Here is a 22,382-nt window from a genome sequence, read left to right on the forward strand (position 1 = left end):
ATGTAAACTGGATTAACTGTGGGATCTATCAGGAAAAGTTTCTCTTCTAAGGCATGAAAATAGATGCATACAGGATGAAACCCAAGAGAATCAGGCTACAGCTGAGCTCATTAGAAATCCATCTTTCAAACTCTTGGAAAAAAACAGGTACGAAAGGAAGTTGTTTGTGAGTGGGGTTACAGGCAACAGCGCTTGTTGCAGACTGTGTAGCCAGCTGTGTTGGAGTCACCTCTGTGTGTACATGTGTATCTCTCTGGGACACACACTCAGCCTCTCCACTGGCTGAACCAGAACTCGGGAAAGCAGCAGTCACATCCTCAGGCTCCAGTGGCCTGAAGAGAGGAGCCCACAGACCCCAGAGGATGCCGGAGGCATTGACTTATTGCAACTCTTTGAAGTCACACTCTGCACTATTTTTGACCCTTTGAAGAAAATGTAAGGGAGGATTTCCCTTTGGAGAAACCCTACCAATTCTCCTAACTAGAATTTTTATTCAGTCACTCATTCGTTCTTTTTTGCTACCAATATGCTTGGTAAGGACTTCACACTTAAGTTTCTCACCTCTCTCCCAAATACTTTCTTAACGATTGACTCACTGCCCGGTGCTCAGGTGTTAAAAAAATACTTCAGTGAGGGGTCACAAACTGTTGTTGACCTTTCAGGTTTTTCATTCTTGAGTTAAACTTACTCGTGATTCAGAAAGCTGCTTTGCTTTAAAAAAAAATAAAAATCAAGATTACAGCCAAAGGAGGGGTCCAGGAGCACGTTCCAGATCACGTCCAACATAAAGGGTTCCACTGCACTGGGGAAGGAGCCGTGGCAGAACGAGAGCGTCTGGGGACTGCATAAGGACTCCCTGTGGAATGGGCAGGGAACCAAAAGCGGGGAAAGAGAAGGGCTTACGTGAATGGAGGAAGAACAAGTGTGGGGAAAATGGAGGGTAAGGGGATAAAACCGCTTGCTGATCCGGCAGGGAAGCCGTGCTCCCGGGAAAACATGCTGGACTGCTCCGCTGAGTCAGCTCCCGTGTTCCCTCCTCGGGAGCCTGCTCTCCCCCGGCCTCTAGAAGCACAAGGGCACTGGCTCCGTCCCGGAGCCCTGCCGCCCCAGCCCGGGGCTCGCCGGAGAGCCGGCGAGGCGAGGCGCGGGGCCGGGCCGAGCGAGCAGCAGCCGCGGGGAGGCGGAGGCGGAGGCGGAGCCGGAGCCGGAGGCGGAGGGGCGGCGGGGGAGGCTCCGTCCCGCCGCGGCGGAAGCGCCGCCCGCTCCCGCTCCCTGCTCAGGGCTGCTGCTGCTGCTGCTGCTGCTCCGGCACGGCACGGGGCCAGGATGGGCCGGACGGTCGTGGAGCTGTTTTACGATGTGATCTCCCCGTACTCCTGGCTGGCGTTTGAGGTGAGGGGTCGGCAGAGGGAGGGAGGGAGGGAGGGAGGGAGGGAGGGAGGGAGGGAGGGAGGCCCTTGCCGGGTCTCCGCGGTGCCCGAGCGGCTCTGGCGCCCGGCCGGTCCCGCCGCCGCCTCCCCCTCGGAAGGGCTGCTCAAGGGCAGCTCGGCCGCTGGCTGCTGGCAGCGCCCTTTGCGCCCCGTAGTTCCTTTTTCCCTCACCCCTGAGGGGTGCCTGGGTTTCTCTCTCGCGTGTTGAAATCCAGGGACAACAGGGAAGCGTGTCCGAGCCAAACGCCAAGTGCAGGAGTTAGTGCTGAACATTTTGCTTAGGGGATAGTTTTCATATTCAACAAGTGCGAGTGTCCTGATCATGACATGAGCCTGATCTTTCCCTTACTTACCCCTGCTTAGGCTTGGATAGTCTTGACACAAATAGAGACCCCTCCGTTTTTCTGAGATCAGAGTTCTCTGGCAGCACCCAAGAAAGGCTTTAGGACTGGCCCTAATAGAGTAGGAAAGGATTTATCTGTAGTATTTACTGCCTTAGCTGCACACAGCTCTATAGGCATCTACAGACTGTGAATCACTCACAACTCTTTCACGTTGCAGGTTCTCTGCCGGTACCGGCACATCTGGAATATTGACCTGCGCTTCCGTCCAGCTTTCCTTGGTGGCATAATGCAACAAACTGGTATGGAGTACAGGGAGATGTAGGGAGACACCTCCTTCACTGGGGCACAGCACTGGTGTGCAGGCCCTTGGTGTGTGCAGAGCCCACGCAGAGACAGCTCTGAACTAAGTTTTGGCACCAGTAACAGATTAACTATAGGGCTGTGGAGTTCCAAGGGGATTGAGAAATTAGTCACAAGGAATTTCACGCTGTTGCAACTACACAGAAAGTCTATACCAAAGCTCATCAGTTCTAAAATACAGTAAAATAAATAACTTGATATGGAGTGTTTTCCTAGAGTTAGATTTTAAACCAGAATTAATCTGTGGAACACTTGCACTTTGTGATATGCAGGAAGGATACAAGTATGTCCTGAAACAGTGTTCATGACCTTAATTACATTACCGAGACTTATAAATCATGAATTAACAAGCCTTTACATCGGTTTGTTTACCCATGCATTACGAGTTGTTTAGCTTAAAGTCATCTGTCTGAATCAACATAAATCCCTGCTAGGACATTTGTACCTTGGTTTAAAACTGATTCAGCTATCTTAAAGCTTTGATATGTAAAAAACTGAAATAAACCATAAATCATAGCATTATCTTTGGAAAAGCCAAGTATCTTTCAGTGAGCCAGTATGAAATTATACTTTTGGTACATGTACATATGAGGCATAATTCATCCAGTTTGTTCAGTGTTATTATAATACAGCTGGAAATCTCAACAGAACTTTCTCCTAAAAGGTAACAAGCCACCAGCAATGTTACCAAAGCGAGGTGAATACATGCTGAAGGATATGAAAAGGATGGCAAAATACTACCAGGTGCCTGTACACATGTCCGCAGATGACTTCCAGCGTATCCTGGGCACAAGTAAGAGTCTTAGCTGGTACTTCTCATCCCTAGCACTTCTTGTTCCAGTTCTCCCTACCAGTAAAGGTGAATTCCCTGTGTGCAGCCTTTTCCTGAACCTGTGAGCAGTACGAAGTCTGTGCATTCATAGCCATGAAAGAACTTTCTGGAGAAATACGGCTGTGGATGTTACTAGCACGGGAGATAACTCTGGATCCACACGAGCTTTGCTGTACAGACTGTGGGTTTCTCAGGGCTGTTACAGGGGAGATCACACTGTGCTTAGGTAGAAGTTGTGCAGACCACACTGCTCCTGATGCTGTGCCTTGTCTGAGTGTTTCTCTGTCTCCCCACGAATCCAGACAGTCTGACGGCCATGCGCTTTATCACAGCCACGGACATGACAAACCCACAGTACCTGGAGCCCTTATCTAGGGAGTTCTGGATGCGGTTTTGGTCACAGGTCAGTATTTGATGCAGCCAGCTTCTTGACCCTTTCTGTCACCCTTCCTGTCCCACATCATTCTAATGTGGAATTCCAGCAAGAGGAAGAAAATGTCTTTTAATGAAAAGTCATAGCAGGAACTTAAGGTCACAGTGGTTCAGAAGCCACTACGAAAAGAACTAGCTTACAATCAGTTAATTTGCCTTCTTTTAGGTATATATGGTGGGTCCTACAGGCTGGACCAGTGGGTCAGTGGTTCATATCAGAAAATACTTCAATACATTCCTAGATTAGGTGACTTAAGATTTTTTCTGAGGTAATTTCTCCAGCAACTAGTATTACGATTATTTTTGTTTTCTTAGAAAACTTACTTTTAAATACAGAGCCAAGCTTTTGTTCCTTAAATACTGATCTACTTATTTTATTCTTTTACCAGCATGAAGATATCAGTCAGCCAGAGAACATATTGGCTGTAAGTGTCTCCTTTTCCTTGGTGCTTCTGCTTTTCTCATATAGATTCTTATTGATGACTTTGATCAGTAATAAAGACATCTTTGTCAAATGAAAAAAGTGGATTTAAATTCCCTTGCAGTTCTGTTCCGAGCCACCAGCATCGCACCCCGACAGTTTGGAATTTTGGGGTTTTTTCCCCTGTCATGTTTTACATAACACTCAGAACCAGAAGACACCTATTTTTTTTATTTTTTTTTAGTTCATGTGGCAAGATACCCAGGCTAGACATTGAGTTATCTTCTGATACTGTTTTATTAACAGTCATTAAAGTTGAAATAGTTTCACCAGAATGCATTGAGGTGTTCCTACTATATGAAATGTTCAGGTGGAATGCAACACCTGGCGAAGGTGACTTTCCTTAGAGTGATGGAGTCAGATTTTCTATTAAGCTCAGTGCTATATTTTGTATTATGTATTATTTTGTATTATGTATTATTTTTGTATTATGTGAAAGTGCCCTTTTACATACCTGGAAATTATACTCTTGATGTACTTCTTTTTCCTTTTTGATTTTGTTTATTACAGTAAAAGCTGTAATGGAATGTAAGTTACTATACTAGGAGATACTCTTGAAGGTCTCTCCTTTCTTCATTATTTTATAAGTTCTTGGAATATGAAGAGAGGAGTTGTCCTTGACTAGTCTCTCCTATCCAACATCCCTTGCTGAAATCTGAAACTTTGTCTTGCTATTCCCTCCCAAGTCCAGTCCTTGCACTTCAGCTTAATCTTAGCATAGCATTTTTACCAAAATTTCAGCAAAGGTTTGCATTTTTCCTTTTTAAGAAGCAAGATTTGAAGGATATAAGTGTGGTACTTTCACCATGGTAGGCAGCCAAGCACCACACAGGTGCTCACTTGCTTCCTCCCACTGCCCATGAGGACAGGGGAAGAGGAAAAGAAGAATAAAAGCCAGTAAACTTGTGGGTTGAGATAAAATTACTTAATAAGCAAAGGAAAAGTGGAAGCAGAGTGAAAGAAAATAAAGAACCACCTACATGTAGACTGATGCTCAGCCAGTTCCTAAGAAAAAGGTAACCTGCCTAAACCCCCTCCTCACTAATTATTGCTGAGCATGGCATGTGGCATGGTCTGTCTCTTGGGTTAGTTCAGGTCATCTCCCAGCCTCTGGTGAAGCCCCAGTTTATTCATTGTGGTGGGGAGAGTGAGAACCAGATACTGCCTTGACACCGTGCAGACATCATTCATCAATAGCTAAAATAATTAGGATGTTATCAGCATTGTTTTGGTCACAGATCTGAAACTCAAAACTACAGGAGCTGCTGTGAAAAGCAGTTCCATTCCAGCTAGAACCAGTGAATAAATACATACAGAACGTTGTCACATAGCCTCTGAATCCATCATTACTTAAATAAAGCAAGGACAGCAGAACTTCAGTGCCGAACTTCATACTCAGAATGATCTCTAATTCAGTCGCAGTTTGGCAGTTGATGAGTATCCCCCCTGTTCATCAAGGCAGAGAGGGAGGTGTCCTCTTGTCTGCTTCTGTCTGTCTTCATTCACTCCTGCAACAAGTACTAGACTTTCCTCTCTTCTGGAAATTTGTTATCCAAAGGTGGGTGAGAGATTCCAACCAATAATCTGAGTCTTTATAGGTGAATTTATTTTACACATCAGTCAGAAAAACTGAACTGTTTTTTACTTGACAATAATTACTTAGTATTTTTTTACTTCTTTATTTAGTCAGCAGTAGCTTCACATAAATTGCTATAGCAGCGATGCACGGTCTGAATTCTGCCCCAGTCCACTTAAATCCTCTTCCTGCCCTGAAATGGTGAGGACAGATAACACATCACTGTGTAAATATTGCAGTCTAAACACTGTGGCTACCAAGCATTCTGTTCTAGTCCAGTGGTACACTTGTTTAACCTCCTGTTCAAGCACAGTCAAAAAGAGTCCCTCATCTCCCTGATGTGTTAGCAGGAGAAGGTGCATGAAAAAAAGTAACTGAAAGAAAGAGTCATTAACACCTGCATGTGCAGGATTACTTGTCCATATGCAGTGTTGGGGTTTTTTGGGTTTTCTTGTTGTGTTTTTTTGGGTGGGGATTGGTTTTTGTGTTCTTTTTGTGAAATGCTTTATTCAAAGGGCACTTGTACTTCACTGTTCCCAGATAAACATTGGGCCTTTAAATTTGGCTACTTTGTCTCATTGCTGTGTAGCAGAGGCTCAGGAGAAGTGGAAAAGATACAGCAGTAACACCAGCAACTGCTTAACCTCTGTGATTTAGTGTCTTTCATGCAGTGTCACTTATAGATCCCATGTGGCCACACTTGTCATACAAACTGTTTCTGTCTTGGTAGGCTCGTACAGTGAGATTTTATTTTTCATAACACCAGTTCGAGTTTTCTTATAAGGTAGCTAATGAGTCATTGTATCAAAGGTTCTTTTTTTTATTATTTTTTCCTTCGGCTTAGGAACTCCTGGGAAAAAAAGTGCAGATTTGGGACTTGGGAGATTTAAAATGTCTCTTCTACTTTGTTATCTGAATGTTGTTAAATTGAATAAACCTATTGATTAATAGGTTGGGAATACAGCAAGACAGTTGTGTAAAAAGTGCTTCAAGAGTATTTTGAAATTTTTTGTCAATAGACTTTAGGTGATAATACTGAAGATTAAAGTAATTAGACCAGGGAAGGAATTAAGAGTATTTACTTTCAGAGTATTCTTAATTGTATCGTCTTTTCACAGGCTGCCCAACAGGCTGGGCTCTCAGCAGAGCTCTCCCAGAAGGCACTTGAAATGATTTCATCCCCTACAGTGAAGGACAGACTGAAAGAGACAACAGCTGAAGCACTGAAATATGGGGTGAGATGCTTCCAATGGCACTGGGCTTCACAGATATGTATTCCTTCCCTCTTAAGAATACAGGGAAGCAAGGAACAAGGAGGATGATGATTAGAAAACACTATATAGACTCCTTGTTTTCCAGTGTGTGTGAAAGCCACCTCACTGTTGTTGGTAATTTATCTTGCTGTCATCTGGGAAAGCAAGGGTGACCCACTCAGCTCATTCCAGCTGCACAGCAAGAACAGGATCAGTACATAAGAATACATTTATTGCTACTTGGAATAGAACTGTGAATTAATCAGGTTTTTCATGCACCTTCAAAAGGGGTACACGGGCTCTAGAGAGTCATCTACTTTCAGATGGCTTCATTAGGCTTATCTTTAAGAATGAAGAAGGTTAAAAGAAGGGGAGGAAAAAAAAAGTTACTGGGAATTATTTATTCCTGAAGATTGATGATATGTCTGCAAGAAACTCTCCCATTATAACATTCTCTGTTTCATCTCCATGGTGTCAATAGGCATTTGGGATGCCTGCTGTTGTGGCACATTATGATGGGAAGCCTCATCTGTTTTTTGGCTCTGACCGTTTAGAGCTGCTAGGCAGCATTATAGGTGAGTCTACCTCATTGCATCACTTTGGTTTCATGCTTTCACCCTCTTGGAACAAAATATGTAATGCAGCTGAGTAAAACACTCTTAAGGGCTTTCAAATGTTAAATAATATTGGTTATCCTTCTCCTGGAATGAAACTGCTGACTGAAATCGGTCTCAGTACACTTAAAATGACCAAATGAACCTTTTCAAGATCACAAGTAACTTGAGTTCTCCATCGTCTCTTGGTATGTTTCAAGGCTTTGTGCTCCATGTGCTATTCTCAAAATAGTACTGAAACTCTTTAGTTCTCAAAATATTCATGTGTAACCTTTTGCTACTAGACAGTAGGCCTTGGCTAGGATTATGACTATGGCTGGTACTGCTTTCTTATTTTTTTTTAATCATTCTAACATTTTCAGTTTATATTGGTTCCTTCTTAGTAAAAACACATTATTACAACTCCCCAATCCATAACTTGTGTCTACCTACACAGCTGTTCATATACTGACCATCCTTCTTTTCATTTTTCTATTAACTGAACACACACTTTAAATGCTTTAAGAGATTGAAGTAGACTGTGATAAATAATAAAACTAAAGTCACCTGTTTTTATGAGTTAGAAGGCATTTGATTATTCATCTCAAGATGTGGCACTTGAGAGAGTGTCTCTAGAAAGAGTTATGCACATAATTAGCTCACACATTTGTGGAAAACATTCAGCAGAAAGTATTAATTAATGCAAATTAGTATTAGTCACAGGCTTTAGCAAAAGAGAAATTTTTTGAGAGTTTATTTTTTTTCAGTCTTTTGGATGAGTTTCTGATTCTATAAAATATTCTTGATGAACACGAGAGTCAGGAAGAAGAGTACCCAACACCCACTACACTAGTCACTGATTTGGATGTTGTAGCCTGGTTTCTAGTCTCAGCTCCAAGGATTTAATCAGATTTTCTTTTTGATTCATTGACTCCCCAGCCTTGCACTCTTTTTTTTTTTAACTCCCAGTCCCCCCAAAATGAGTCCTAAAAAGAACTGATTTCTCCCTCATATGGAGTACCCCTGACATGCAGAATGTCTCATCTGTAATGGAGGAAAATAATTCTTCTGCATAGTTTCAGTTATGACTAGACAGTGAAAGATTTATGGAGCTGGCTGAAGCACACCAAACAAGATATAAATCTGTATTCCATCACCAGCAATTACCCTTCATGAGAGCAGGAACAGTAATCCTGCTGCAGAAAAATGACCAGCCAATCACTTGTATGGATTACATTTTAACTGTCTCTTTCGTGTTGGTTTGTTTTACAGGTGAAAAATGGCTGGGACCAGTTCCAAGTCCTAAGATGTGAAAAGTCCCAGGGAAATATATAAGAAAGAAAATATATATGTCAATCTTCAGTGATTATCTGAATGTATTCAATTTTATGGAGAGATGCCTTTCTCACCCTTAACAGTTCACTTTACTGCTTGGTCTCATCTCTAATTTTGAAGAATTTCAAGTTTTGCCAGCCTGGTGAGGTGTTTACCAACACAAATGTGTTTCTTTTCTTTCAACATATCAGAGATTAGCATTAAAGATTTAACTTCTTGCAGAGTGAACCTTCTTCTTTCCTGGCTGGTTTTCTTTCCTTTACCCTAAAAACATGAGGATTACGTAGGTACTGGACTGCAATCTCTGCGTTTCTCATGTCTTCCTGCTTGTCCTTTTATAAACACACACAACCTAAGAGAAGCTGGCCACATTCTCCTTTTATTTTAAGTCCAGTGTACTACATAGACATAAGAAGCACAGGCTAAGATATTAATGCTTCCTTTTACTTTGCATCATGGCAGCTGGAAAGGACACAATTCAAGCCCAAAGAAGAGTCTAGGGAGCCCATCAAGAATTTTAAAAGGAACTGTCCACATCCTGGACAATATTTGATACACCTTGCTCTGCAGTGACTGATATTTGAGGAAACCACCACACACGTGGCACCAACCCCAAACTTTGCAGCAGGGGTTTTTAATGAATCCAAGTGTTACAATAATGTCTTTGGAGGATGGTAGTGAACACCATTGTAGGTTCAGCTGGTAACTGAAGAAAACTCTGTTTTGCTTCTTCAAGGATGCCCTAATTGCTGCCTACCCAAAGGTGATTTGGATATAGCTGTGAAGGACTTCCAATCATGTAGTCTGCAGCGGAAAAGGTTGCAAACAATAAAATGAAGAAAATTCACGTGGAAACAGTTTGAGCCTGGCCCTGTATCAGGTGAATTGGAATAACACATGGAAATTTGATTTATATGAAGTTTGATTTCTCAATGATTCCACACTCTCTGATGCATCACTGAATGAAACAGCAGCAGCTGAAATTCCCTGTTTTGTCTTTTTCTGAACTTTAAGGTAAAGCATATTCATGTATTTTCACTTGAACAGCAAATCCTGGAACAAAGCATCAGAAAAAAATTCTGCATCCTTCATGTAGTTACAGCTCTAAGTGTTGTGGCAGTATCATTTGTTCCCCCATCCACAATTTTTACTTCTTTCATTTCTTCAGGAAATACTCTAGGATTGTAGGAGTCCTTCCTCCTTTCTACCAGTACACCCATTAGTCTTTGGGCAAATCCAGCCTGGAACTTAAGGAAATCTTTGTGAGAGATAAGAGAAGTTAGAATGACAAGGAAGTTACCAGTATGTGGGTGCCATAGGTTTCTTTGAGTCACCTGAAGCTATGTTAAAGAGATTTTTTTGCCATTTCTTCCCTGAAACTTATTAGTTTCCAATCTGTGCTATCAAACTGATTCAGAGATTGTGATAAAATGGAATTACTTAAAACATCACTTTAAGCCAGTAGTGCTGTGTCAGGAGTGGGTAAAATGCCCTTTTGTGGAAATAATGAACTCTGGTAAGGAGATGGTGAGAATTCAGGGAACATCTGGAAGTAATCTCACAGTGAAAAGCAGGGTCTCATGAAACTTTGTTCTTTGAACCAGATCAATTGAAAAATAGCCAGCCTTTGTGGCAGAAAGTTGTTGATTTGGCAGATGGACTGAAAGACATGGATCCTACAGACTGCAATATATTTCACAAAATTATCTTAAATGCTCCTTGACCTACTTCTAATCAGTGGAAATTAAATGCTCAAAACCTTAGATACTAAAATCATACTTAAGCACTACTGAGAGACATTGCTTATTGCCTGTAATAGCCACCAGTAAATGCAAAACCACAGCCTTTGCATTTGTATCAGTGAGTTTGCAGATGATTGCAATTCTGACTCTGTACCTATTTTGAGCAAAATTTGCCTGTTTGGGAGCAGAATTTTGTGGGAGTTCTGCCCCTTGTTTACCCCCTGCTCCTTGTTCTGCCCCTGCTCCTGTGTTACAGAGCTGTGATGTGAGCACAAGCTCTTGGCAGACACTCTGGGGATGACCCCAGTAAACAGCAGCTAGCAGCTGAACTGTGATGCTCAGTTCTGATCTCTGTCATAGCACACACTGAAAGAGTCTGGTGGTACCAGCTCCCCTCTGATCTGCTGCGGCACCAGTGGCCACCACCACGTGGAGCTGGACTGTTCACCTGACTGCTCTGAATGCCACAAGGTGGCAGGGCAGCTACAACTCGAGCACTGAAGATCTAAACAGCAACAATAAGAACTACCAGCTCTTTAGGAATACTTAGGAATAGCTGGAAGAATTTTCTTCCATGAAGATGATACACTACTCAGCTATATACTAAACTAGTCCCTGAGAGCCTCACTCCTCACCACTTTCAAGGCAGCTGTTTAGCTGTCAGGCCAGGGAAGATACAGGGCAAAGGGGCTACTGAGCAAAAAAGGAGACTCTCAACAAAACTGGACTATGAATTCTAGGGAACAAACCTGAAGTTGTTTTCCCCTTTGCTCTATTACAGACCTCACCAGGAAATTAAGTCCCACTTCCCATGTCCAGAAAAGCTGTGAAACTGGCATGGACAAATAGGTCCCAGTAATGCTAGGCTGAAAGCAAATAAGCAAGTGTACAGATAGGCACATCAGAAAATGAGCAACAGAAAGGGGTTCTGTAAAGTAAGGAAACTAAAAAACAGAGGTTAGGCACAGAGAAAGGTAGGTTGCATCTGAGCAAAGGAACAGAACAAAGACAAAGAAACTGCCTAGATTAGGGCAGAGAGCAAAATCTCAGTGGAAAATGCTGCTCCCTGAGAGGGAAGAGGCAACTGAGAAAGGAAGCACTTAGGTAAATCAGACAGGCCAGAGCTGCTGGCCGTGGAAGATGGCATGGGGAGAAAGGTAAAGGACCAAGCCTGCTTGCTGTGAAGCTGTACAGCCCTTGCTGCACTGTCTCAGTGAGGCAGGGATGGCCAGGGGCCCATGGCTCTCCTCCCACCATGTCCATTACCTGTGCTCCTCACCCTGCGTGCAGCAGACAGTGCTCCAGCGCTGACATCACACACAGCACAAAATGGAGGCCTGCAGAACAAGGCACCGCTTTAACCTCCCCCTGCAAGCGCCTTCCTGCTGCCCTTTCAACCCTCAGCAAGCAACACCTCCTAAGTCAAGCCTCTCTCTTTTCTCCCATCCTTACCTCTGTGCAAGTGAGAAGGAAACATTTTATTAAAGCACTTACTGGATTATGGTGCTGAGCCTCTGCTTTGCTGCCTTTTCCTTTTCCAGTGGAGCCAGCAACACTGCTGGAAGGAAGCAACCTGCTTCCTAGAAGGGAACCAAGCACAGAACAATACAGAAATAATCAAGAGGGTATCCCAGAAGCTGCACACATAGCTGGTTTTACTCCAAAGTTCTCACAGATCTGTGGCTCATCCACAGCTAAGAGTGAAAGGAGTGTACCTATGCCCAAACTGCTAGTGTTGCTTTCACCTATTTCTCATTCCAGCTCGAAACACGAGGAAAGTGACTGCTTTCGTTTCATTTAAAAAACAATCATCAGCCACTGGTTCCAGACAATCTGAGTGCCTTATTCCCAAGGATACACATTTGTGAAGCAGACTCTAATCCTATGCTCACAGTGTTTCTCTTCCTTCTCCCTCTCACCCATCCCTTGAGATTCCCACATCTCAGGGTTTAAGGAATTTGCCTCACCACGTATCAACACCATGGCAAAACCAGGGATTCAATACTTGAAAAATTCACAAATTAAAAGCATTTTTTTGCTTTCTGTAATCAGCTTATATTCACCATACACATTTCTTAAGAAATGAGTAAGATGTCTTTAAGGCAATAGCCTTCTTAAACCATTCTACATTTATTCTTAGGTGATCCTCCCTTCTATCCATCCTATGGTTAAAATTACTAAATATGGTCATTTCCTAACCAGTATAGTTTGTGGGTATTTATGCATAGCTGCATCACAACATAAATCTTTATTATAACTTTTCTTTAAATCAGAGGAAAATGGAAAGAGTTTGAATTAAAGAGTTGATGTTAGTATGGAATGTGCTAAGGGGTAGAATGGGAAAGTGAATACTTCTGATGGCATATCTAACCACCATTCAATCAGGAAAGTGAAGAAAGCTAGTGTGGTATTCTTGCAGTAAGATGGTAAGCTAAGATGATTTTCCGAGGAACACTTTTTTTTTTTTTTATTTTTTAACTTGTATGTGATCACACCAGTATTTTCTAGGAAACGGATGAGATGCAACTATTTTTTCAGTATTTTTTCCAAGGCGGACTACCCCCTTTCCCAGTGTCATGTCCTTATGTAATTTTAAAATGAGATTTAAAAACAAAACTGGTAAATCCCTGCCAAATGCTGCTAAATAGTGGTTTTAAACATGAATTTACAATATGAGGGTTCTTCTCTATTTTGTATATATCCCACTTCCACTGTGCTGAAATTTAATTATGATGTATTTTTTGCAGGAAGTGAGTAATAGGCCAAGTAACTAAATAAAATATATCTAACACAACTGGTAGTGTCTAAGTGTTAAGGAGAGTTATAGATGAATTTTTATCCTGCCCTTGAGGCTAGGGGGAAAGTCACCTCTGCCTCATGTGACATGCACTGGCACATGAGACATGTTGGTGCTTTAAAGCCAACTCAGAAAATATTTTGGCAATGGCACTTCTTTATATCATGATTTGGGAACATAATGACCACAGACTGCTGACTTTTTTTTCCCTGTAACTTTGCTCTCTCAATCTGAAAGGCAAATTGGAGAAGCCAAGAATATGTACATGGGTTAGGAATGCTGGGTTTATTCAGCATAGGATTTAGACTCACAGTGGGCTTGTCTTAGGTTTCTCCATTAAAAAAAAAAAAAATCCATTCATTCTGATTTTACACAGTGCATTAACTGTGGCTGAATACTTACTGGATAACTCAATAATAAGGCAAAACTAAACTACCAGGATACTGCTCTCTGTCCTCATGTTTGTAAAACCTAAAAAATTTACATTGCCATGATTATTCTCAGTGATGCATATTAATGATTTACATGATACATGATTATTCTCAGTGATGCATATTAATGATTCATATTCTGTGAGACAATAAAAAGTCAGCAGATAGAGAAACTAACTGTGAAGAGCAGCAGAGGCCAATGGAAAGGATCCCTGCCTCCAGCATCCGCAACAAAAGAGGAATATCTCACAGAACAGAGGTCTCTGCAGAATATCTGACAGTATCTCATCTTCAATGCTGTTGCTAAGATACAGACAATTTTAAGCAGGGATCTGTCTGATGGTCACTCTTGGTATCTCATATACAGCAGCTGTGGAGACTAACTCTATCATCAAAGTTAGCTCCAAAGTTAGCCCCACTTTCTCACCCTTGTAATCTTTACAAACAGTCCTTTTCCACACAATTCGTATAAAGATTTCACGGTTCCTTCCAACCAACTCTCTTCCTTGCCATACATATAATCCCTAGTATCTCTTACCACCTCAACATGCTCCTATTCCCATCTTCCAGCAAGAAACATTTAGTGTTTTGCCTTTCACAGTTTCTAATGACTCCCCAAACTCAAAAGAGTCTTTTCAATCATACTTTCCCAAAATCTTACACAGCTTCATTCTCAGAAACAGACTGAAACTGATTTAAACTTTCCCAATTTTAGCTTAAGGCTGATGCTCAAGAAGAAATGCTTCAGTCCCAACCAGTTCATTTTAACAAAGTGAAACACAACTGTAAACAGGGTCTGAGATCAGGGCAGGTGATCCAGCTCCACAGCAGGAAACACAACAGTTGTCCCTGCCACAGGACTGGAGAGAACTGCTAAGAACTATAATAATCTCTGCACTGTGAATGGATCCAAGCTGATTTTAATCAACTATGTTAGCTTTAATCAAGAACTAGACTAAGAGCCCAGCCTTGGCAAAAACCTCTCAGTGCAGGTTAGCTTCCTGATTACCCACCTTCTCAGGAGCATACTGTTTTGTTCAGGAAGCAGTTCCTATAATTCTATGTCCAAACTATCTAGATTATATGGGGACTGCATTCAGAAATGCAACCATAGCTCTCCACAGAAAAACATAAACACTTCAATTCTTTGCAGTCTGTAACTCCTTTTGCAGTATGTATAGCACTATTTATTCATGCCACTGAAACATTCTTTCCCCATTAAACTTTGCATGGCAGCTTCTCTCCCAGTTTCCTGGGCTATCATCTACCTGTGCTTCTAAAATAGTAAGCACAGCATACAGAAGATCTGGCTTAACCTCTCATACACTTCTAGAAGCATAAGTAGAGGGTTTTTTCTATTTTTCTTTTTTACCTGGTGAGCTAGAAGTACTGGGTGTGCAGTCACTGTCATCCAGCCACATACTCTGAACCATTGAATCCTGTTTTGGAGGGCCCTTAAGTGAGCACATCAGCTCCTAGAGAGGGCAAAGAAGATGTGTTTTAATAATGCACTTGGTAAAATCAGGGAGGGTAGCCTCTGTTTGTTAGAGATCATACACCCACCCTGTCATTCTCCTCTTCCTCAGATGTTCCATTTTCCCTCAATCCACTACAACAACTGCTTACACTGGATGATGAACGTGAGAGTGGCTGCATCACACAGTATCCTGAAGTTTGACTCCTGAGCATTCTGTGAAATGCAAGCATTCAACATCATCATGCTTATTGTTACACGCAGACTGAATTTTTTGAGGCATAGCTTTATTACATAGCAGTCAGAAACAGTAAGAATATATTATTCATCCACAGCTAGTTTTTCCACCTAGGAACAGAATTCAGGTGAACTGGCATGCATACCTTAATTTCTAGTTGCTACATCATTTAGGAGAGACACCAATTCTGTCTCCATTCTGGATAACTGTGTGGAAGGACAAGTCTGAATGAATTTTTAAGTCACAGACCTAAGTGTAATAAAGCAGAGTGACTCACACCACCTGCAATTAAGTATTAAATATATCTAGACATTCATTAAAACCAACAGATTTTATTTTGGAGACCAGAGATTTTTAAGAGCCTAAATACAGGATGAAGAGATGTTAAACTCAGTATAAGGGGCAGGTGCAACCCAGCCTGGGCCGCCCATTCCCACAGCCACTCTCAGACTATCATGTTTTGTCTCACGTGAAATTCCAGGCAGAACAAAGGGACCATAAAAAGCATACTTTGCATGTCATAGAGCTTATAAATTGTTACTGCTGTTTTCTGTACAGGTAGGTGTAGCAGGAGGAGGCAGGAAAGCAGACAGACATTAACCAGTATTACAGAACAGTTAACTAAGAAAGTTTAAGGAAGCAATAGGGAGGTAGAAACACATTACTGAGCTCTGCATTATTGCAGGATGTCTCAGTGTCAAACTATGTAGGATCAAGTGCCAAGCTCTTGCATGGACACGTCAGAGCCTTCCTCCTGCTTACGGACAGGAACACACCTAGGTGAGGATCCCCATCCTGGTGATTTTCCATATGCCCAGTTGCCAATAAACTGACTCCTGTAGGTCTGTCCCACTAAAATTTAGCTCCCACAAGGCCATTCAAAGGGGATATTCAAAGCAAACTGTATTGGATCCTTTTACCACCACTCTATCAAATGGAACAGACATTGAGGTAGCCTGGTGCATGTCTCAGATCTATCAAAGAAGACCCTTAAGGTCAGCTCTTCCCAGCTGAGAATTTGGGATCCACTGCTTAGAGTCATTCAGGAGATATAGTCATTCAGTCCATGAGGCTCACACGCTTACATAGTAGAAGGTGCACTGTGCATGTAAGCCCCAAAGAGACCAGTGAGTAAGAGAGAGATGAAATGCTTAAAAATGTTAAGGAACAAAAAAAAATGTCAAGAGAGGCAAGAAAGATCAGACACCTTTAACATACTAAATATATTTATTCCTTCAGAAACACTGCAAAATGTGGCCAGTCTTGACCTACAAGCAGTAATGAAACCTAAAGTCCCAGGCATATTACATGCCAGCATGCAACAGGGAGAACAGTAAAGACAGGGCCAATAAAGGCCAAAGATATTTCCTCAAGAGATTAGGAAATATATTTTGGAGGAAATGAAGGCCAACATGCTTCTCCCTTAGCAGAGCAAATCAATAACATGAATCTAAGTGAAGTGAGATCTAGATTTCCACAAAGTGTCTCCTTCTCAGCACCCTTCCTCAGCAGGTTTCTCCATCCTTGTTCTCTGCACTGCATTTCTTGACCTGTGTCAAGGCCCTAGAGACAGAGGTGGAGTTGTGTTCTTCTGCTCTTGCCTTCTGCAGGCCAAACTATTCTCCCTCATCTGAAGGGAGAGGAAGGGAAGAGAAGGGGTTGCACAGAAGGTGGCCTCTGTTCCCATCATTAATAGAGGCTGGTTCAGTGGCTGCTGATTTGGCAACGGGAAGGGCACAGAGCCAAAATGCTCCAACAGGAGCTATCTGTCCATCTCTCCTTCTATCATTCTCACAGAATTCCTGCTCCAGGAACTGCCATTGGAGCGTTACTTGGTGCCACTCGGTCTCTCCACAGTCCTTGAGGTCCTCTAAGTACATTCATGCTCCTCTTAGCCAGGACTCTGATTTCACCCCAAAAGTCTTGCAAGTGTCTTCAGTGAGGTACCCAATGACTGAGTAGCATCCGGTCCACTCCTGTTTGGCTTGATGTCCCCACTCAGATGTGTCTGATGAGGGAAAACACACATACAAAAAACCCATGTACTTTTCCTAGGATATGGACATACACAGTACAGTGCTTGATTTTTCAGATGCAACCCAGAGAGTCGTCTGATCCTCAGGAGCTCTACTACTTGGTTACATAGACTGGGTTCATTCTTTTGAGTTTGTCCCTTGGGAAGAAGGATTATTTGGAAGGCTACCTGGACAGTAAAGCAGAAAAACTAAGGACAATTGTCCCTGTATGTGGGAGAGAAGACATTGTTAGCTCAAGTGAACAATGCAGTTTCATGGATTGCTGGCTGATCACTGCATAAACGTGTGTTAAACTCAGCATGCGAGGACAGAACGTAAGTGCTGCTTTGCCTCTACTGTAAAATAGTTAATCTATTACCTATGTGTTCCCTTTGTACTTATTGCCAGGTTGGTTTTAGTAGAACACAGGTGAAGAGGTTGATCATTCCAAGTTCTGAATCTGAAATGATTATGTAAGACCAGTAACATGACATTGGACATTTCTGAGGTAACAGAAATTACTTGTGACTTTATGGATAGAACCAGGAATGGACTGATGACATATTCCCAGTGATAGCCCATTCTATTATCTAATAGGGACTACATATATTATTCCAGAACAAGATAGAACTCTTTTGCATTGCAAGTATGCCTACATCTTGATCCTGGTTTCACAGCTGATGGAAAACAGGTAGGCTACCTCAGCAGAATGCCAGTAAACTGTCTCCAAGACAGACTTTACGCTCCCAGCCTTTTCCTGCAATATTGTGCTAATATTGTCTTGCTGAAAATTGTGTGCTTTACATGGTGGAATTACAAGTTCTTAACTCCCTGTCTCTTCTCTGATATCATGCAAGAAGTATGGCTGCACATGGGTTAGTCCCTAACTTTGAGATCACAACACTAACTCTGACTAATCACTAATTGTGCAAAACTCCATGCTGCATCCCACCTTGTAAATGAACTGTCCAGGAATGGGCTAAACCACCACAGATATGAAAATACTTCTTTTTTTTTTTTCTGATGATCCTAAGTGGTTTTGAGTCCATGACTGGAAAAAGAACCCTGGGAACAGAACCAGACAGACTGACAAATCATACAGTTCATGCCTAATGTGCATAAACAATATTCATGCAAGTATTGTTAGTAAAATCCCATGCTGTGTTGGCTCTCTGAAAGCATGTGGATACCAACTTGAAACAGCCATTGCAGCTGGCTCACCTCCTTAGCTGATGGAGAATGGGGGTTGGGAAGTGGGGGAAGCAGAATTCTTGGTGATTATGCAAGGTAATTAGCTATCTAATCAGAACAAGAGTCCCTCACACATGCCTGTCAGGAACTTCTAGGTCACTAACAAGGTCCCAGGCAGGATGAGGAAGGGAAGGTGGAATGATGTGGTAATGCTGGAAGATGGGGGCTGCTGACCAATCAGCAGTTCCATGTTCTGCATTCCCTCTAGTCCTTAGCTGCCAGAGCTAGCACCTTAAATGGTCTGTATCTCCTAGATGTGCTCCCATCCTCCTTCACACCAAAATTCTGGGCACTCATACAACCAAAAAACTAGTACAAACACAAAACCATGCCAGAATACTGCACCTTGGCTGTGACAAAATTAAGAGCAGGCCTACAGCATATGACTGGGTAGCTGAACTACTGCAGATAGTCACCAGCTTGTAATTCTTAGGGAGCATTGGGTGTAGTTGTAAGGAAGGCCCTTCCTTTGTCAAATTTGGCACCTGAAGCAACTATAACCATAGACGCCCGGTCCTAGGGCACCTCCTGAAATTTTCTTAAGAGTCTCCACAGTCCTGAGAAATGGAAATACCCTAATACAAAGTACTTGCTACCTTTCTTGTCACAGGTCTCATCCTAAGTCTCTTGAAAAAAATTAGGTGTGGCAAAATGTTCCAGAAAGTCAGCTGCAGTCTTTGATTTAGAGACAGGCTGTTCTGGAGTCTTGGAAATGTAAACGGGTGTTTCCCTGAAGTGTTCTAGGTAGGATCACATCCCAGTATAATACAGCTTAGCAGCAGCAAAGCTCCATTACCAGGAAATTGCATTTTTCCAGTTTTTGACAAACAGAAACTGGAGAATTAACTTGCAGACTACTGCATGAAGTGTTTTGCACATACCACTGGGTGTGGTATGGCATGCTTTAGCAATGAAACATAGGTGCAACACATGGGACCGTGCTGGAATCCTGCTGTAACACTTTGGGGAGACTGGAGACAGGTTAGTTCACGCTGGTTGGGAGCAGCGGCATGAATCCTGCTTAAAGGGGCAGAACGTCAGTACAACCCAACATCCCAACATACCCTTGTCCAAGCTTCTCCATGAAGCTCCAAAATCACTCCAGAGCAAACTATAGAGGAAACATACACATGAGTAAACATAGATAATTGGACAGCTAGGATTTTGTGTCTCCTGTTGGATACAAGCTCACATTACAGTAAAGATATAACCAAAATCAAGTGATCCAATCTTTCATCATGGTCTGTTTAAGAAAGCCAAGTTCCTGACAGGCTCTGAACTACTGTGCCACAGCCAGACATCCAGCTTTTGAGGTGCTACAATGCCTGATGTGGACAATTTCAGTAAAGCCTCCAACAGAGCAAGACATGCACCACACTTAAGCCAATACCAGAGACAGTGAGCATCTTTCAAATACTAAAATTTATTTTCAACTCACTTGCTCTTCCTGCTGGGGAACTCTGGAGAGCTGGGACTGGATGATCCATCAGACTTCAGGTCAAAGAAAGTTCCTGGACAGTCCAACACCCTCTGTATCCTCTCTGTGGTGTCTCTGCTGGGAGAAAAGAGAAACCAGCTATACCCCAGGGCCAGAGTTAACTACCATCTATTCTAACATTCCCTTACAAGACACACTACAAAGCTGTATTACCTGTATACATGTAAAAGGGAAGCAAACATAGTTGTGCTGAAAAGGGCAGACTCCTTAGATGTGACATGTGACATCTGGAAATGGCCAACTTTAAGCTCCTCTTGAATTGATATAAAAGCCTGAATTAATTTCAGTATTCACCTTTAATTTTTTAACTTTTTCCTCTATCCTCCCCATTCCATTGGTGCTAAGAAGCTATAGAATTTCATAGAGAGTGTAAATATGACGGTTACAAAAGTGTTATTGCTACTAGGACTTTTCAAGGTACCTCTGAAGAAAGTTGTCTGTGTGAGTAACTGAAATGAGAGGTACATTTAATTAAAGCAAGGAAAGCTAAGAGATTTTGGGCGGGTTTTTAGGGCTTCAGTGATGGAGCTTGTCACAAAGTTCTTCCTCTTCTCTCCTGGCCAGTTGACCCTACCTGTGGCCCTCACATCTGAGTTTCTGATGATGACCCTTACTTATGCTAATAGAATTGTTTGTGAGACTGGAAATTACCCTGACAAAAAGTAATTCTAAAATTAAAACAACGCTGAAATTCCTACAACACACTAACAAGCAGGATGGACTGGGTCACCTGTCAGCAAAGCCTGCATATCACTGAATTACAGCTTCAGGGTGAAGTCACACGTGACACTTTGAGCTCACTGGTCCCAGAAAGAGAGCATGCTCTAGCCTCCTTCATTCTTGCTGAGTGCACTTCCCATCAGTCCTCGTACCCATCAGACTTCTCCAAGAGCCAGTTCATGGCAGAACCTTGCAGACAATTAATCCAGTGAAAGAAAATTGATACTTTTTCTATTTGATTAATGGGTGGAATCAGTTCCATGAAAGGCCCACTAGGGATCTGAGCAATCATCACAAGGAATAGTCAAGATTGGGTAGATGAAAGGGATAGAGGGGAAGTATCACATCTGCTTTCAGTAACAATGAACTGTTAGAGCAGTTGCTAGCGAAACTGTGCCTTCAAGAATGACCCAAAAAGTTTTTCAGAAAATACAAGCTCCCTGTTCCTCACATCTAAGTTTACAAGTAAGTGAAAGGAAAGCTAAATAAGCCAATTAGTTCATCAGGTCTCTCCAGACAAAAAGCAGGGGAGAAAAAAAAGAAAATAAATCCAGGGGTTTTCCCTGTATTATGTATGACTATATGTCATATGTATATATGTAAAGTCTTACAGGTTTTTTCCTAACATTTGAAATGGTTACTGTACACAAGTAATGGATTGAAGAACACAGCCACCTAAGGTATAAAAGTATTTAAAGGAGTGAGAAGCTGTGGCTACTGTGACAGCTTAGATTATTACAGGGTAGTTGTCCCTGAAGATTTAATTTTTCTCAAAAGTTCTGCTTTTATTCAAACTAGTTCATAGGCACCTCATTAAGAAAGAAGGGACAATACAGTAATTTCCTCCTAAAATAAGTAGTTTCTACATTAGAGATGACTTTCCCCCTTTTGCACCCAGTCTTCTTGTTTCTTGGAATTCTTGCAACTGGGAAAATTGCATATTAGATGCAGAGCATTCATGCAACTTTTGAGTCAGCATAATCTTAAAATGGTGTCTCAGCTAGAGCTGAGAGAAATTTATAATTTAACTAAATAATCTCTCGTGACCAAAACACAACTTTTAAATGGTTATAATTCTGTCAAATATGCCAAATCACTCCTTGGAGCAGCTTATTATCTATTATCCATTAATTATAATTATTTCTCAGACCATCTAACTTAAGCACTAGTCATTTGAACTTAAAGCTTTCTAAAACAAACCCTTTAAGTTACCAGAAGTTTTGCCTATTTGAGTATTTTAACATGAAAATGATCAAACAATCAAGCATCCCCTTCCCAAATACCATCCTTTCATCTGACTGTCTTTGAAAAGTGGTGAGTGAAGAACAAGAAACTGAAGAGTCCTGGATCATACTGCACAATATCTAAGAATGATCTTATAATGTTCCTCCACCCATTTCCTCCATTCTTCTTCAAATACTTATTCTCTCCAATTCCAAATGTCCTCTTCTAATTTTTTTCTGTTTCTGTTATTTGTTCATTTCTCCACTGGCTGACAATCAGTCCCTTTTCTTCCCATTCCAACCACTTCCATTTTAGTTCTCATTCCTGTTGGTTCCCCCTCTGCCTATATGTACCTT

The 22,382-nt window shown here is 41.9% G+C and overlaps 2 protein-coding genes across 51 annotated transcripts in view; one reads left to right on the forward strand and one right to left on the reverse strand.

The window, feature by feature from the left end:
- Positions 1-22,382, reverse strand: part of LOC111944275 (rap1 GTPase-activating protein 1) — a 60,303-nt gene that overhangs the window by 7,499 nt on the left and 30,422 nt on the right. For 4 of the 49 annotated variants that reach the window (XM_086882602.1, XM_086882593.1, XM_086882585.1 and 1 more), the window contains 6 exons: positions 20,023-20,136; positions 15,170-15,296; positions 14,979-15,081; positions 11,873-11,958; positions 11,645-11,715; positions 5,465-5,648 (listed from right to left, as the gene is read on the reverse strand). In XM_086882602.1, coding sequence (XP_086738728.1) covers positions 11,692-11,715; positions 11,873-11,958; positions 14,979-15,081; positions 15,170-15,296; positions 20,023-20,136 — 454 coding nt within the window. In that variant the 3' untranslated portion in view covers positions 5,465-5,648; positions 11,645-11,691. Of the gene's footprint in view, positions 1-5,464; positions 5,649-7,868; positions 7,934-8,999; positions 11,716-11,872; positions 11,959-14,978; positions 15,082-15,169; positions 15,297-16,526; positions 17,327-19,648; positions 19,696-20,022; positions 20,140-22,382 lie in introns of those variants that run through there. The other 45 variants (XM_086882597.1, XM_086882589.1, XM_086882579.1 and 42 more) reach the window with 19 other exon arrangements.
- GSTK1 (glutathione S-transferase kappa 1) lies at positions 1,179-8,864 on the forward strand. Of its 2 annotated transcripts, XM_086882613.1 has the most exons (8): positions 1,179-1,392; positions 1,992-2,073; positions 2,799-2,927; positions 3,269-3,369; positions 3,788-3,823; positions 6,574-6,690; positions 7,190-7,283; positions 8,574-8,864. In XM_086882613.1, exons 1-8 carry the CDS (start codon positions 1,327-1,329, stop codon positions 8,612-8,614), a joined length of 666 nt encoding a protein of 221 aa, XP_086738739.1. In that variant the 5' UTR covers positions 1,179-1,326; the 3' UTR covers positions 8,615-8,864. The 2 variants fall into 2 exon arrangements, with proteins under 2 accessions (XP_086738739.1, XP_086738740.1); XM_086882614.1 differs by lacking the exon at positions 2,799-2,927 and having other exon boundaries at positions 1,207-1,392.

Source organism: Cyanistes caeruleus, chromosome 3 (genome assembly GCF_971803275.1).
Source record: "Cyanistes caeruleus chromosome 3, bCyaCae1.hap1.1, whole genome shotgun sequence".
NCBI lineage: Eukaryota > Metazoa > Chordata > Aves > Passeriformes > Paridae > Cyanistes > Cyanistes caeruleus.

Excerpts from the sequence above, each read along its gene's own strand:
- GSTK1 (XM_086882613.1), top strand. The coding sequence starts at position 1,327 with ATGGGCCGGACGGTCGTGGAGCTGTTTTACGATGTGATCTCCCCGTAC. Across the intron at positions 1,393-1,991 it reads ACTCCTGGCTGGCGTTTGAG|GTTCTCTGCCGGTACCGGCA; the intron begins GTGAGGGGTCGG and ends TTCACGTTGCAG. Across the intron at positions 7,284-8,573 it reads GCTGCTAGGCAGCATTATAG|GTGAAAAATGGCTGGGACCA; the intron begins GTGAGTCTACCT and ends TTTGTTTTACAG.